Source organism: Copadichromis virginalis, linkage group LG23 (assembly GCF_057382275.1).
Source record: "Copadichromis virginalis isolate Kocher_CV1m ecotype Utaka linkage group LG23, C_Virginalis_male_GT1.1, whole genome shotgun sequence".
Taxonomy (NCBI): Eukaryota; Metazoa; Chordata; class Actinopteri; order Cichliformes; family Cichlidae; genus Copadichromis; species Copadichromis virginalis.
In genome coordinates, this window is record NC_140639.1 from 34,618,780 (window position 1) to 34,634,561 (window position 15,782).

Here is a 15,782-nt window from a genome sequence, read left to right on the forward strand (position 1 = left end):
TCCACCTGCTCCCCACTCTCACCACAGATCATAATGCTGTCTGAAAACGTCATAGTTGATGGAGACGCCTTCCTGACCTTATCTGTCAACCTGTCCATCACCATCACAAACAAGTAGAGGTTCAGGTAATCCCACCCTGACTTTGAACCCATCTGTCAAGCCTACCACACGTCTCAGCACCATCTCACTGTCATTCCTCTCCTGGCTTCCTCATGCAGTTCTTTTCTTGGTTCTCTATCATATCAACGTTGTCTGGCATTCTCTATACTTATCCACTGACCCTCTCAAAAAAAAAAACATCACAGCATGAAGCCATACTGATCAGCACCTCTTCTCTCAACATGGCTTCAGCAACTTTGCCTAACTTCCAAGGTGCAACACATCAGTCTTATTCCACTTGTTCTTGAAAATCAGCACCAGAACACTTCTGCCACTTTGATATGGCATTAACTAATCTGGTTAAAAAGTCCACTGGCCTCTCTCCTAGACCTTCACAGGTATGCATCCTCTTACAGTTTTTGCTCGTTGCTTGAACACTATAAACCCATGCTTAGACTAAAGTAACACAACTTGAAGCTTTTGTTACCATACCCCAAACACATGTACCCATACCTTAAACAAAAGTGCTGCTTTGCACTCTGGTTGCAATTATGCAACACACTTACTCCTTTATGCAACACACATGGTCCTGCATACTACACTCTATTTCATACATAAGACACTTCGTTCAAAAATGAAATTTCAGGGTGCCATTTGGAAAACACATGTATCCAAAATACAAAACACATCGGGTAATTGCAACCACTCAAATATACACCTGAAGGCACTTACTTGCAAAACTGAACACCAATTAGCCAACCACAAAAAGCCCTCAGTTTAGCCAATTCAAGAACTTTGCAAGCATGGATGGAGGGAGAGCAAGAGGAAGAGGAGGAGGAGGTCAAAGAGGCCATGCACGGACCCATATTTCTGATGATATAAGAGCAACTTTGGTGGACCATGTCATCAACCACGGCCTGACTATGAGGGAAGCTGGGCAGAGAGTCCACCCACATCTAAGCCGCTTCACAGTGGCATCTGTAATAAGAAAATTCCGACTAGAAAACAGGTCTGTCTTCATCTCACTGCCTTCTACTCCACTCAGATGGTTTTCATAGTACTGTTCTACAGTTACCATATCAAGTGTACAGGGTATTGCAGGGTGCTAATGCTCCTTTTGCAGCCAAAGTGGTAGTTTCTGTGAAACATACCATGATTACTTATATTGAAGTACAGTGTTGTACAGTGGATGATACAGTACATACAGTGAAGTACTGTAAGAAAAATAAGCAAACCGATGACAATATGTGGTTGTATTTCTCTAGAATGACTCGAAGACCTTCTGGGGGAGGACGCCAACGCCTGTTCACACAACGGCAGGAACTTGCTGTTGTGGACCTAGTGAGGGCAGACAATGCCATCTGTCTCCACCAGCTACGACGGAAAATACTTGCAGACAGGCGAGTGTTCAGCAACATAGACCATGTGAGCATCACCACCATCAGACGCATCTTGGGTAAACACAGCATCACCATGAAGCAGCTCTACAGAGTCCCATTCGAGAGGAACAGTGACAGGGTCAAAGGACTTCGAGCTGAATATGTACGGGTACGTGTAACTGTCCCTTACATTTACAATAGAGTATTGGTGAAGTCCAGTAGCAGCTGAATATGTACCATATCAGTACCACATGGATCCATTCTGAGAGCTACACAGGTACCTGTGTGATGGGGTGAGGGTGCTGTATGTGTAGCACTGTAGTACAGTGATATGTTCCCCTTTTTTTCAGAGAATCTTGGCCATGGATGGAGCTGCACAGCCTCATGAATACATTTTCATTGATGAAGCTGGATTCGACCTGAGCAAAACAAGACGACGGGGTCGTAATGTAATTGGCCAAAGGGCAATTGTGCATGTCCCAGGGCAGCGCGGGGGAAACATCACATTATGTGCCGCCATATGCCTTCGAGGGCTTCTGCACCATCATGCAATACTAGGTCCATACAATAGCCAACACATACTCACATTTCTAGATGCTCTCCATGATATAGTTGTACAGAACAGACCAGATCAGCCCAGGTTTGTGGTGATATGGGATAATGTCAGTTTCCATCGGGCTGCTCTGGTCCAGGCCTGGTTCTCCAACCAAAGGCAACTTGAAGTGGTATACTTGCCCCCTTACTCACCATTTTTAAACCCTATAGAGGAATTTTTTTCGGCTTGGAGATAGCGTGTATATGACCGCCAACTACATGCCTGCATGCCTCTTCTGCAGGCAATGGAACAGGCCTGCGGCGACATTCAGGTGACAGCAATCCATGGATGGTTTCGACATGCAAGAGGATATTTTCCCCGGTGCCCAGCGGGAGAAGACATTGCTTGCGATGTTGATGAGGTCCTGTGGCCAGACCCCAACAGACGGCGGGATCCATGAGCCCACGTATGCACAATTGTCATGATTTTTTGTTTACAGTATAGTGTTTTTTCTATTACTGTATTATGGGGGTTTTTTTGTTTTGGTTTTTTTTTGCTTTATCTGAATTCATGGTACTGCAATGTACAATATTGAGTAGGTCTATTTGCTTTTTTGGTTGTTTGCAAATGTGTCTCCTGAAAATATGCCTTCTGAATGAACAATGGAAATCAAAGACTGCAGTGCTTTATATAAAGTAGACTAGTGTGTTCCTCCTGCTCTGTAAGTGTTTGCATATGATGCAAGTATGTGTCATTTTGTCAACAGAGTTACATTTTGACAAAGGAATGTTAGGTTTTGATAGCAGAGTTTAGGTTTTGAGAGTAGAGTTTCAATTTGGTGCAGATGTGAATGGTATATTTCCCAGTGTTGTGTCATGTTTACTTGTGTTTAGGGTTTTGGCACAATGAGCAAAGTTTTGCAAAATGTGTTCAGGCAACGGGCAAAAACTGTAATAGCTGCCCTGACTTCTGTCATACTTCCTGATTCACTAACTTTCCTCCGTTTGTCCTCCGTTTCTCTCTCGTTTTCCATATCCATCATCTCTTTAAAGTACTCCTTCCAGTATAGTCTCTTCACATATTAGTGCATTTCTACATCTCTGTCCTTAACCACTGTAACCTGCAGCACATGCTTTCCAGCTCCATCTCTCTGCCTAGCCAATCAATACGAATCCTTTTAGCCTTCCTTAATGTCCAGCCTCACATAAAACTCATTATAAACCTTTTCCTTTGCCACCTCTATCTTTATTGTATGCCTATCCCCCCCCCCCCCCCCCCCCCCAGTGCTCTTGTCTACTTTCTTCATCTCCATTGCTATCCCATTTTTTCCTTGCCACTTTTTTATTTTGAATATTTTCCTGTACTTTCTTATTCCACCATCAAATCTCCTTGTCTTTTTTTCTCCATTGAGAGGATAGTCCAAACACCTTGGCAGTTTACTTCACCACTTCAGCTGAACTTTCCCAGTCATCTGGTAACTCTTACTCTTACTCTTACTCTTCCACCAACACCTCCTCATCATCCCTGTTCCCTTCACCTACATCCCCATTGAAGTCTACTCTAATCACCACCCTCATCCCCTGGGGACGCTTGATACCACCTCATTCCAACTTACTCCAGAATTCCTCGTTCTCTTCTAACTGACGTCCAACCTGTAGGGCATATGCACCGGCAACATCCAGCATCACCCTTTGATTTCTAGCTTGAAACTAATGGTCCTATCTGGCATTCTTCAGCGCCGCACTATTCACATATTCACATATTCACATTCTTCTGGATTACCGCTGCTGCACTTCGCTTCCTTTCTACACCGCTGCATAACAGCCTCTGGCCTTGCTTCCCTTCCACCTGGTCTCCTGCACAGGCAATATATCTATGCTCCTTCTCCCTATAGATCAGGTTCACTAGTCATAGTCCAAAGATTTAAAATCCCCACTCTCATCGCCAAAGTCGCTGTCTTCAAACATACATACGCCTAGTTCTTCTTCCTGCATTGCTGTCCATAGTTATGGTCATATACTATTATAATGATCATGTTATAGTGTGTTTGTGTGTGTGATTTAACATCTACTTTATACTATGACTGAACAATGGCAGTATATATTTTAACTTGCTCATCATAGCCCATTTCTTGTGCAGTTTTGTTTTAAACTCTTGCCCTTTGGCAGAATGCTGGTCGGTTGCACAGATATAAAAATCAAAATGTTTACAAATGTATAAAAAACAAACAATACTGTAAAGTACAAACAGGGTTCTTCTGGGAGAAACTGTGTGTATTATTTGAGCTATTCAGTGGGCTATAAAAACTTCCCTTGCTTAACTCAATTAAAATACACAAATGTGCAGCAGTTTTATGAAAGGTGTCTACTTTTGTCATTATTTGCATATGCAGCATGATATGAGGAAGAATTGTTCATGAAAATAAATATATGCTGAGATATTAATGGTCATAACATCTTTATTTCAACATACTTTATGAACATTTCTCTACATATCGTGCTGCATATGCAAATAATGATAAAAGTAGACACCTTTCATCAAACTGCAGCACATTTGCATATTTTTTTTCCCTTTTACACAATAAGAACGGACAAAAGCTTTTCCGATAACTCTTGCTGTAAGCACGTGTTTTAATCTTCAGGTGTCTTCTGTCGCATCCTCCACTGACTTCAGCTGAAACCCAGGACCCCAGTAATAGCTGGTCAGTTGTACATCAAGCAAAAGCTGTGAAGTGGAAAACTTTCCTGTGCATGTGCACCAAGTCAGTTAGGCAGTAGCAGTAGTTGTTATACAGAAACAATTTCAATTTACCTTGTAACATCTACATGTAATGTTTTAGCAAAATTTCCATAAATTTCAGTAGCTGTGACCCACACCCCCTTTATTATATCTGAGAGTAAAGGTAGTAATCTTAATGATAGATATCTCAAAATCAGACAGATCAACACTATTTAGATTTTATCTACTACTAAAAATTCCCCAACGCAGCACTCAGAGTGAAACAAAGGACAGGGAGGCGAATCGGGCTTTAGATTTGCACCAGTCTCGAGAAGTCAGCTATCTGGTTCGATCGTCTCCCGCTGCGACCGTCTAACCCTCCGGTCAGCAGAGCAAAAAGCAATTTGTCACTCTCACTGATCTGATGGAAGATGGATGATGGTGGCAAGAGAGCAGTAATGCGAGTGTGTCTGTAAGTAAGAGTGTGTGACTTCGAGTCTCTCACACTGTCTCTCTCGGTCATCTTCACGCACATTGTCTCCAATTTATGCGTGTCAAACGTCTGTCTCTCTGCACGTGTGTACGTACAGCAGGTGTGCTACCAGCAGTATCATAAAACCAATCAATCTTATATCATATCTAGTTGGCTAAAACAAAATACATGCTCTTTCCATATATATTCATGAAAGGCCATTTTTTTCGCTGCAGACACAGTCATTTGCTTTGTTAGCTTCATGATTTATCGTCCCACCGCAGCTGAAGGTTGGGGATGGGAGAGAGTGCGGTACAAACCGCTGAGTAGGTGTATCCTCTCGAAGCAGCGATGAGCCTCTCGGCGCTTCGCAAACACAAACGCACGCCATCAGAGCAGCTTCCCCCCATCAATTCAGTGTTATTATAATCTCCCTCATTCTTACAGCTAATTCAGCCTTAATATAATGTCTTCTGACTGATCACACGTACCGAAAGTGGTTGTGTTTGCCTGTGTGTTTATTGCAGTGTTGGAAGTCCCAGCGATCACTGTCACAGGTGTTAAGGTGTGGATCAGGTGGCGAGTTTTAAGTTAATGCTTATGCTCAGTCAATGCAAATCGACCTGATCCAGATACAGTGCCCATGTTTTATCCCCCTGCACAAGATGTCATGTGGCGCTTAAAGGTCTCAATTACACTGACTCTTATCACACACGTGGCCACAAATCACATGCCTAAGCAGGAAACGCACATGCAGTGATTTCATGCAAGCTGGAATCCACAAACCCTGCATCATTCAATGGAAAAATATAATGTAGGCTTCTTTCATCTTGTTAAAATTACACTTATTAACACAATAATAATAATTTTTATTATATTGCGTACCATAATAAAATGCCAGAAATAAAAGTGTTTCATCAAAGCTCAAAAATTCAAGTGTCTCATTGTAAAAACATGGCATGAAGGGTCTTAAAAAAACATTTCTAAAAAGTAAAAAAGAAAAAATGAGATTTGTGCATTGATGTCAAAGTAACCCAGACTTGGAGATTAACTGATGGGAAAAACAGTGGGAGGTTGAGAACATGGTGAAACCCAAGAGTCTTCAGTTATTTTATTCGAATAACTAACATCACACCCTGTTCCCAACAAATGTCACAGTTAATCTCATGGCGAATCTGTGAAAGTGTATCATTCAGTAAAAAACTTTTTACATTTTAAGACAGTGGCAGAGAACTTTGAGTAGGGGATTTTGAAAAGAACAGCCCAGGTGTTCTTTGGTTTTATTATTTGAAAATAATTTTTACCGCAGTATTCTCTCAAGAGAAATTCTTAGAGGGATTCTCAGAAATATTTTCTAATGTAAAAGAAAAGAAAAGTTACAGTTATTCTTTCAGAGAACAAAATGCCTTCAGGAACCAGGAAACTCTGATTCTCAAACGAAGGCTTTGAAGCAGAACTGGAAGCAAACCTTGCCCCCTTATATAAAACCAAATGCAGCCTCCAAATGTTGGATGATCAGTGGTCTCGCTTCATATAGTAATTGGATTAATGTATGTAAAGTATGCAAGGTTTGACCTTCTTTCTGAAAAAAATAAGCTCTCTTTTTGTCTCATTTGTAACAATCCAAAGAAAATCCAGTGAATTTTCTGTAGCCTACTACAGCTGGTCTGTGTTGATCTCTTGTGAAAACTCTATCCGGGACTCAGACACAGGCAGCTTTGGACACTAGTTGAGTTCCTGTTATACTTCATTGAAGTTCGCTTGAAGTCTGCTGCCTGGGGCACACATGTAGTTAATGTGTTGCAATGTTCATTGCAAATGGTCCATGCAATAGCAACAACCTGACTGTAAGCTGACGTTTGGAAGGACTAAATTTTCTGTCATTCTGAACCAAGCAGAATGAAGTAGATCCTTGCGGATTCATGGACATAAAAACTACAACACCCATCTAACATGACGAGTCCCCTGCTTTAAAAGTTTACCTTAGCCAGCCACTAGATAGGCAACTAAAATACACTTCAACAACATCATCTGGTTAGTGTGGTCTCCATTATGAAGCATGTGTTTTTACCATTATCATGTTGATGTTTTCAACATAGACAACTGTTTGCCATTGGAGACATTTATTGTTGGTTTGACTGAATCATTATCCTATGACTGGATGACTCATCAAGTAGAATGTTCAGAAGATCGATGTTTCCACGTGCCGTCTCTAACTCATCATTGCTGGTCTGTCATTTTCTGCCACCTGCCCATTAGCAGTTTAATCAGCCTCTGGCTTTGTCATAAACACAGGCTCCTCTGGTTTGCTGTGAATTCCATCTGTTAGCAGCGTTTTGTGATAAAAAACTGAAAAAATTGTTATTTTATTTAGAAAACCTGATACTACCCCCCAGTCCATGTCTGTTGGGTTCTTTCCGCATCACGGGACAAAAGAGAAGCACTGGTGACATCTCCATCTTCAGTGTCCTGTTTAGAGAACAGCTAGCCATGAATTGCCTTCATCTTCTGTTCATTATCATCGATAACGCTTCCCTGCCCATTTGACTCACACGCACCCACTTTCACTGATCATCTCTGCCACCCCATTGCACATAGCCCTTCCCCCATAAAAGACATACATGCACTCACATATTCACACAATCACACTATTTACTCCCCCCGATCCACCCCGCCACATTTTTTCAACCAGATACTTTCTCCAACTGCTTCTTTTCCCCCACCCGCCTTCCATCATTCATCACCACACTCTCATTTTCGCTTCCTTTTTAACTCATGTACTCACCTCTTCTTCATAGCAGCTCACCCCTGCACCCCACATACCATCCCCACCCCCTCATCAACACCCAGCACCAGCACTTTTATCAAAGTCAATCTGACTACACCAGCAAGATTTGCACTGCTCAGGTTTCCTTGGAAGCAATCCCACAGAAATCAAAAGCTGTCCTCTCTGAAATCCATCCAAAAGCACTGCTGTGATTGCTGGTTGTCAGCTTATGCAGATTTCATATCCAATCAAATCAAAGCACAGGTCATATTCTCTCAAGATGTCCTGTAGTGCCCACACAGCATCTGAAGGTCATCGTTCATTATTGCATAGCTGAGGTTATAGCTGACACTCTCCAAGTCTCTAATGTATAAGTGACTATGGCTCTGCTGCATTAAAAAGATTGCATTTTAGGGGAATGGAAACTGTTGAAAAATTGCATTCTGTGAGGTTTCTGCAGAATGAAGTATGGTGTCCTGAAAAATGGGCCACTGTCAGCAAACAGACTAGATAGTTGTGTTGTCATAAGACATGATGGATGAGCGCCCTGAAACATTTTATCTTGACAAAATTGCTGTACTACCACCAGTATTATAACATATCTAAAAGCATGAATCAAGACTAGAGTTAAGTCCTTGCCTGAAGTGCACAATGATCGATATCACGCAGTATTTACTGGAAGCATTAACATCGCCTTACAGGGTGGAATATTAAATGAATTCATCAGAGCTCCAGCGCGCCTTCCATTTGATCATATATATATATACTATAACTCCCCACTGAAGGCCGATCATTTCAATATACTGAAATGGGTACACTTATCCATGCATATTTCTCTGCACCCAAGACAGCAAAACAACACATACACAAACACACGTCTAGCATAAGCGTGACAACCGCTAGTTAACGAGGAGTTAGCAGGTGGTAATCCCCCTGTGGAGCTGATGCACAGAAAAAAGTACATCACTCAGGCTTTACACACATACACCCTCATGCACCAGCGCTTGCTTATTGAGACTCCTGGATGCCCACTGGGGGACAGAGCGTGCAAGCCCCCGTTAAAGTCAAGCTGTCACTACCCCCACTGCCCTCCCCCCGATCACTGCCCATTTTTGCCAGCTCTTCAGTTTATCAGTGCGCTCTTCCGCTCTTTCCTTCCACCTCTTGCCCACGCACTCTCCAATATACTCCGAAAAAACAGTCTCTCACTCATGCATGCAAACAGATTTCGGAAAACGCGTGCCCACACACTTGGCATAGCTTCCGTGCAGGCCTTGTAGGCTTCAGCATGCACAGTCTTTGAGCTATATTAGCCTCCCCGTATGTTTTCCCTGTAGTACATAGAAGCATCTTTAATCTATACAGAATAAGAACACAAGGTACCAGCATGGAGCGGACAAGGGTTTCTCTTGGGCCTCGTCTTTGGTCTTCTATTTGCTTCTGTTGGATTTTCAGATTTTCTGTGAACATTCTCTTTGGTTTATTTTTCCCCATCTACAGCTTTGTGTTTCAAGGTTGTATTTATGCACAGCAGCTTCAGCATTTTCCCCTTGGTAATTTGTACAGGACATTTAGCACAGGAACAATTAGTGCTGAAGTTAAGCAGAGTAGATGAATGCCTCAAATGATAGCACAGGGCTAAAACGACATATCTGCTGGCTCAATCTGAACTCTATTTTAGCTCTATGATCACATTACACCAGCATTTACTTACTCCAAAATTGAGCTTTTCTGAATACAAAATCTGAAGAATTTTGTATTTGGGTGACAAAATATTGTTGTTGAAACATTCATAGTGACGTTTTTCCATAACAAAGTCTACAATAAAGATGGCATTCTGAAATTAAGCTAGCATAACCTGTATTAATAGTACACTAAAAGTGCTGTAAATCTAACAACAACTGTGCAGTAGTGACTGCGGGGTTACAAATATAGGGGACTTTCTTTCACTGTCACTCTGCTGAGCAACTTCAACAAACTTCTTTTAAGCCTCAGTCACACATGCCTAGAGAGCAGTTATCAACCATCTGGAAAGTGGTCCTAAAGAAAACATGTGCATTCCCAGACCGGTTGCAAGTGGTTTCTGTTGGTTGCTGGGAATTACTAGCATGAAATTGGCATAAGATAAGATGACCGTTATTAGTCCCACAGGTGGGAAATTTGTTTTGTTACAGCAGAAATTAGAAAACACTGGAATGCAATAAAATACAATAGAATAAAATAAAATACTATATACAATAGAATAAAATAGAATAGAATAATATATACAATAGAATAAAATATAAATACAAATACTATATACAACTGAGTAGGAAAATACAAAAATACAACTTCGTCAGAAGAAGAATTGCACAAGAATTGCACATATAGCAGTCTTATTGCACATGTGTGGGTTTGTGTGTTTGATCAGCTGCAAAAGTCTTTGTTGTAGAGTCTGACAGCAGTGGGGAGGAAAGACCTGTGAAATCTCTCCGTCCCACACCATGGGTGCCGCAGTCTCCCACTGAAGGAGCTGCTCAGTGCTGTCAGAGTCTCATGCATGGGGTGGGAGATGTTGTCCAACAGGGATGACAGCTTAGCCACCATTCTCCTGTCACTCACCACCTCCACTGGGTCCAGAGGGCATCCCAGAACAGAGCTGGCCCTTCGGATCAGTCTGTTCAGTCTCTTCCTGTCCCCAGCAGAGATGCTGCCGCCCCAGCAGACCACACCATAGAAGATGGCCGAGGCCACCACAGAGTCATAGAAGGTCTTCAGGAGTGGACCCTCCACTCCAAACGACCTGAGTCTCCACAGCAGGTACAGCCTGCTCTGCCCTTTCCTGTAGAGGGCGTCTGAGTTATGAGTCCAGTCCAGTTTGTTGTTCAGATGAACACCGAGGTACCTGTAGCTGTCCACAGCCTCGATGTCCATACCTTGGATGTTCAGTGGTTGCAGTGGAGGATGCTTGTGCCTGCGGAAGTCTACCACCAGCTCCTTGGTTTTACTGGCGTTGATCTGGAGGTAGTTTAGCTGGCACCAGTCCACAAAGTCTTGAGTCAGTCCTCTGTACTCCTTGTCGTCCCCATCAGTGATGAGGCCGACTATTGCAGAGTCACCAGAGAACTTCTGCAGGAAGCACTGGGTGGAGTTGTGGGAGAAGTCTGCAGTGTAGATGGTGAAGAGGAACGGAGCCAGAACCGTTCCCTGTGGGGCCCCCGTACTGCAGACGACCCTGTCCGACACACAGCCTTGAGTCCTCACATACTGTGGTCGGTCGGTGAGGTAGTCCAAAATCCAGGTAGTGAGGTGATGGTCCACTCCAGAGTTCTCCAGCTTGTCCTTCAGAACTGAGGGAAGAATAGTGTTGAAGGCACTGGAGAAATCAAAGAACATGATTCTCACAGTGCTTCCAGCGGTCTCCAGGTGAGCGAGGGAACGATGTAGGAGGTGAATGACGGCATCATCCGCTCCAATGCCAGGCTGGTAGGCAAACTGAAGTGGGTCCAGTGATGAGCTCACAAGGCGCCGAAGCTGAGCCAGGACCAACCGCTCCATGGTCTTCATCAGGTGGGATGTCATAGCCACCGGCCTGTAGCTGTTGAGGTCCTTGGGGCGTGATGTCTTTGGCACTGGTACAACACAGGAGGTTTTCCAGAGCTGTGGGACTCTTCCCAGCCTCAGGCTCAGGTTGAAGAGGTGCTCCATCACCGCACACAGTTGGTCCGCGCAGGACCTGATGACCCTTGAGCTGATGCCATCTGGGCCCGCTGCCTTCTTGCCATTAATCCTCCTCAGTTCCCTCCTAACCTGGGTGGTTGAGAGAGACAGGCTGGAGCCTTGTGTTGATTGTGTATTGGATGCTGTTTTTGGGGGTGGGGAGGAGTGAGCAGGGTGAATAGAGGAGGTGTGAAGTGTCTGAGGTGTCAGAGGTGGGACAGCAACAGTGGGGGTGGGTAAGTCTGCAGTCGATGTTGCAGACTGCCTCATTGCTGAATCAAATCTGTTGAAGAAATGATTCAGTTCATTTGCCCACCTCACATCCCTCCCAGGCAGAGAGTTCTGATGTTTGTGGCCTGAGATGGTTCTGAGGCCTCTCCAGACTTCACCAACGTTGTTTTGCTGAAGCTGGTTCTCCATCTTCTGCCTGTAGCTGTCCTTCCCATTCCTTATCAGTTCCCTCAGCTCTCTCTGCACCCTTTTCAACTCCTCTTTGTCTTTGGATTTGAAGGCCCTCCTCTTCTGCTTGAGGACAGCTTTAATTTCTGGGGTAATCCAAGGTTTGTTGTTGGAGAAACACCGTACAGTCCTGGTAGGTACGGTGTTATCCACACAGAAATTAATATAGTCAGTAATGCATGTAGTAAGGCTGTTGATGTCCTCTCCGTGGTCATCACAGATCACCTCCCACACAGTCGACTCAAAACAATCCTTAAGAGCCTCCTCGCTCTCCTCCGACCATCTCTGTACTGTGCGGGTGGCTGGTGGCTCCCTGTGCACTAAGGGCTCATACACAGGGACAAGGTGCACCAGGTTGTGATCAGATCTGCCCAGAGGAGGGAGAGGTGATGAACTGTATACCTCTATGTAGCTACACCAAAAAACTCCTTGTAATTGCTGTAGACAGCAATTGCAAACCCGAAAAAGAGATGCACAAACGGAAAACAGACACCGTTCTCATTTTAAATTTTATTTGAAAATAGCGTGCCTTGGAGTTGTTTGATGACTTAGCCTATCTGTATCCCTCCCCAAGAGCAGCTCAAATAGAAGCAGTTTGGAATCCAGGAAGTGCTCTAGTATCTACTTAATTATTTATTCCTTCAAGAAAGTACTTTGTTAGAATAACAATTGCATCACTTTTGCATCACTGCGCAACACTGCTTGAGGTGCACAGTTGCATGATTACCGTTTGACAATGAAAATAATAATTTACAGTCCGACAGGCAAATCTCTATCCTAATGAGGAGGCTACACAGAAGAGCTTTCTTTTACTATTTAAATATTAACGCAAAGGTCAAAACACAAGCCCAAAGAACACTTTACAGTAGAAATAGATACTGGTATTTTTTTTTTTTTAAAAGAGGAAAAAAAGGAGAGGGTGATGGTGAAAATGGATAATACACTACCAAAAGTCTGACTGTTCATCACTGTGTTGGTTGATTTCATCTATTTTTCTCTGCCTTTCATTCTGCAGCATTCAGGAGATTGCGTTTCTAACCAAGCATATTTTAGAAAGCATCTACTATCTTTTCTCAGGGAGTGTAAACAAGGATGGTTTATGGTCTATAACACAGTCAACAACTATGTCATCTATCATTTTATGCAGCCTATAAGTGGATGGAAAATGGTTCTGTAGGCTGCAGAATTTCAATTTAATATCACATGTGTTGCTGTTCCAAATTATGTAGCAATGATGAGTCATGATCAGTTTTTTGTTCTATGCTTTTTTCAGCCAAATGACCATGGGGGAGTCCTTTATTTGGCTCTAAATAGGTAATGCAGGGAACAGAACCATGACTCAGTGTGCTGAGATTCAGCAGGGTTACCTGGGCTGTAAAAGCACTTGCTTGGATTAGTGTGTGTGTCATCTATGGTAAGAGGTAATGCTAATGTAAACGCTTTGAGATTTTATTCAGTAGATAAAACCTTTAGCCCTACTTGAAATATCCATGTAGGTTTTAAGATTTTGTCTTAAGCCTTTTTTTCTATTGCTTGCCGTTATTGAGAGTCATTGAGGTACAAAATTGAGTTTACTGCCCAACCATCATAAAAAATGAATGTAATTAACACAAATTCATTTTATGGAGAGAGACCAGTGCCTGTAATCTTTAAATTGGCCTCAGGTGAAAACGTTCCACTGGATGGTGGATACGTGTATTCCCAGACACATATATATTTTATGTATGTACTCCAGGACGAATTTGTGTGAAGAGGGAGATATTAAGGAAAGATCAAGTGCCAGCATTTCATCTTTCTGTTATTCTGCAGGAGATGTTCATGTCTATAGCTCAAGGCAATTAACCCTGCAGTGTGTAAATGGATTTACATAGGTGTCGGTGAGATTTCTTTCCTCCAGGCAGGCGTGAAGAAATTCTTTTTATCCCGGCCTATTTCTCATTATTATTCCAGTTGCTTCTGCCTGTTATCTGGGGCTCTGCTGGTCTCAGAGGGAGTTTCTAAAGAGCAGTGATGACTGGGGGGAAAGGATTTTCCCACTTATGGATGAGCCCTAACTATGTAAATTAGTACATATAGTGTAATTGTTGCTTAATGAGCCTCAGTTCAGCAGATAATAGCAACAATAGCTGATTAGCATAAAAATACATTTCTTTCTCTTCATCACTGTTTTAACTGATAATTAGAAGCCCTCTGCAATAGTTGGTTTTCACAATAGTTTTCACATCAAGTTGATGATGGACCTCGAAGCTCCCAGTTTATGGCCTAAACTAAACTTTGAACCAGTCAGTTGAAACCATTGATTGTTCTACTTGGACACAAGCAAAAAGGACTGCAGCAATTCAGTTTTCATATTTTTCTATATACATTTTCTAGGTTTTCTGTAGTAACAATAGCGAAAACAGTGGTTGGAGAACAAAAAAATAGGAATTGGAGAGTGGTCCATAGGGACACTCTAGGTCATAGGATCAGGATCGATTCTGTAATTGTATCAACTAATCTGCGGTCTTTCCCAGGTGAAGAGAGGAACAAAGATGAGTTGGATCGGGTGATGGGAGAAAATGGTGGACAGGCCTGGCACATCCACATGGATAGTGAAGGTGCACTGGGAATGTAAGGCAGGGGCCCCCTGTGCTCAAAGTCTTTAGTTCTGTCAGAGCTCCAACAGGACTCCAAGGGAGTTTGGGGACATTGAATTTGAATGGACCATGTTGCCTAACTCCACTGTTATGTGAAGCTGTGGCCACAAGGTGGTTGGTGTTTGTCATTTCAGTAATCCCGAACCAGATGTCGCATATCAGAGGTACATTCTCCAGCTAGCCGAATATCCACTAAATGATGTTTTCATGTGTTAAATCTGTCCTGTGATGGGAATCCAACCACTTTCACACATTCATTCAATCCATCGAGGAATCTTACATCTCATTCATGAGTGGTAACACTCATGTCATTCATGTCTCATGACATTACAAACTACAAAGGCATACAAGCAGGAAATAGTTTCTTCACGAAGGACTGCAGACTGAGACAGAAATCTAAACATAATCTGTAATAGCTACAGGTCCTTGTCCTTGTACATCTTTGCCTTATCATACCACCCATCATATTGACTAATAACATCCAGAAACAAACTATTGCTATTAAAAGGTTTCACTTCTAAACATCTGAAATGTGCATATTGATGAAGACTTAACTCAGAGGAAGTAACTTGTTGTTACAAATGGCTCTTTTTTTGAATGAATCTCTCCAAGAAGCAGGAACTTCAAGGCCAGTGATATTTCGAAAATAAAGTGTAGGCAGTCTAGATTTCTTCTTTCATAAACACTTCTGGTAAAAGGATGAATTTATTCCTTTTTTGTATCATCAGAATACCTCGCTTTTATAAATGTAGCAAAGGTTAAGCACACTGGACATATTCTGATCCAAAGCAACTCGTGCAATTATGTTGGCAATGTGAGGAGCCTTGATTCTGGGAAAAGATACAAAAGATTTATTTAGAAAGCAGCAGCATAGCATCAAATCCCTCAAGGTTAATTCAGCTAAAAGTTGATTCACAATTTTCCCTATTCATTTCATTTTATGCTCTTCTTTTCAGTGAAAGCTGAATGAAATAAAGCTATTTAAAGTTCATGATCTACATTTTGGTAAAAGGCCACC

General features: G+C 42.5%; 1 protein-coding gene across 1 annotated transcript; it reads left to right on the forward strand.

The window, feature by feature from the left end:
* Window positions 1-518: 518 nt before the first annotated feature.
* Window positions 519-14,742, forward strand: LOC146681462 (uncharacterized). Its single transcript, XM_085448777.1, has 4 exons — window positions 519-1,108; window positions 1,365-1,647; window positions 1,829-1,988; window positions 14,642-14,742. Exons 1-4 carry the CDS (start codon window positions 903-905, stop codon window positions 14,740-14,742), a joined length of 750 nt encoding a protein of 249 aa, XP_085304903.1. The 5' UTR covers window positions 519-902.
* Window positions 14,743-15,782: the final 1,040 nt, after the last annotated feature.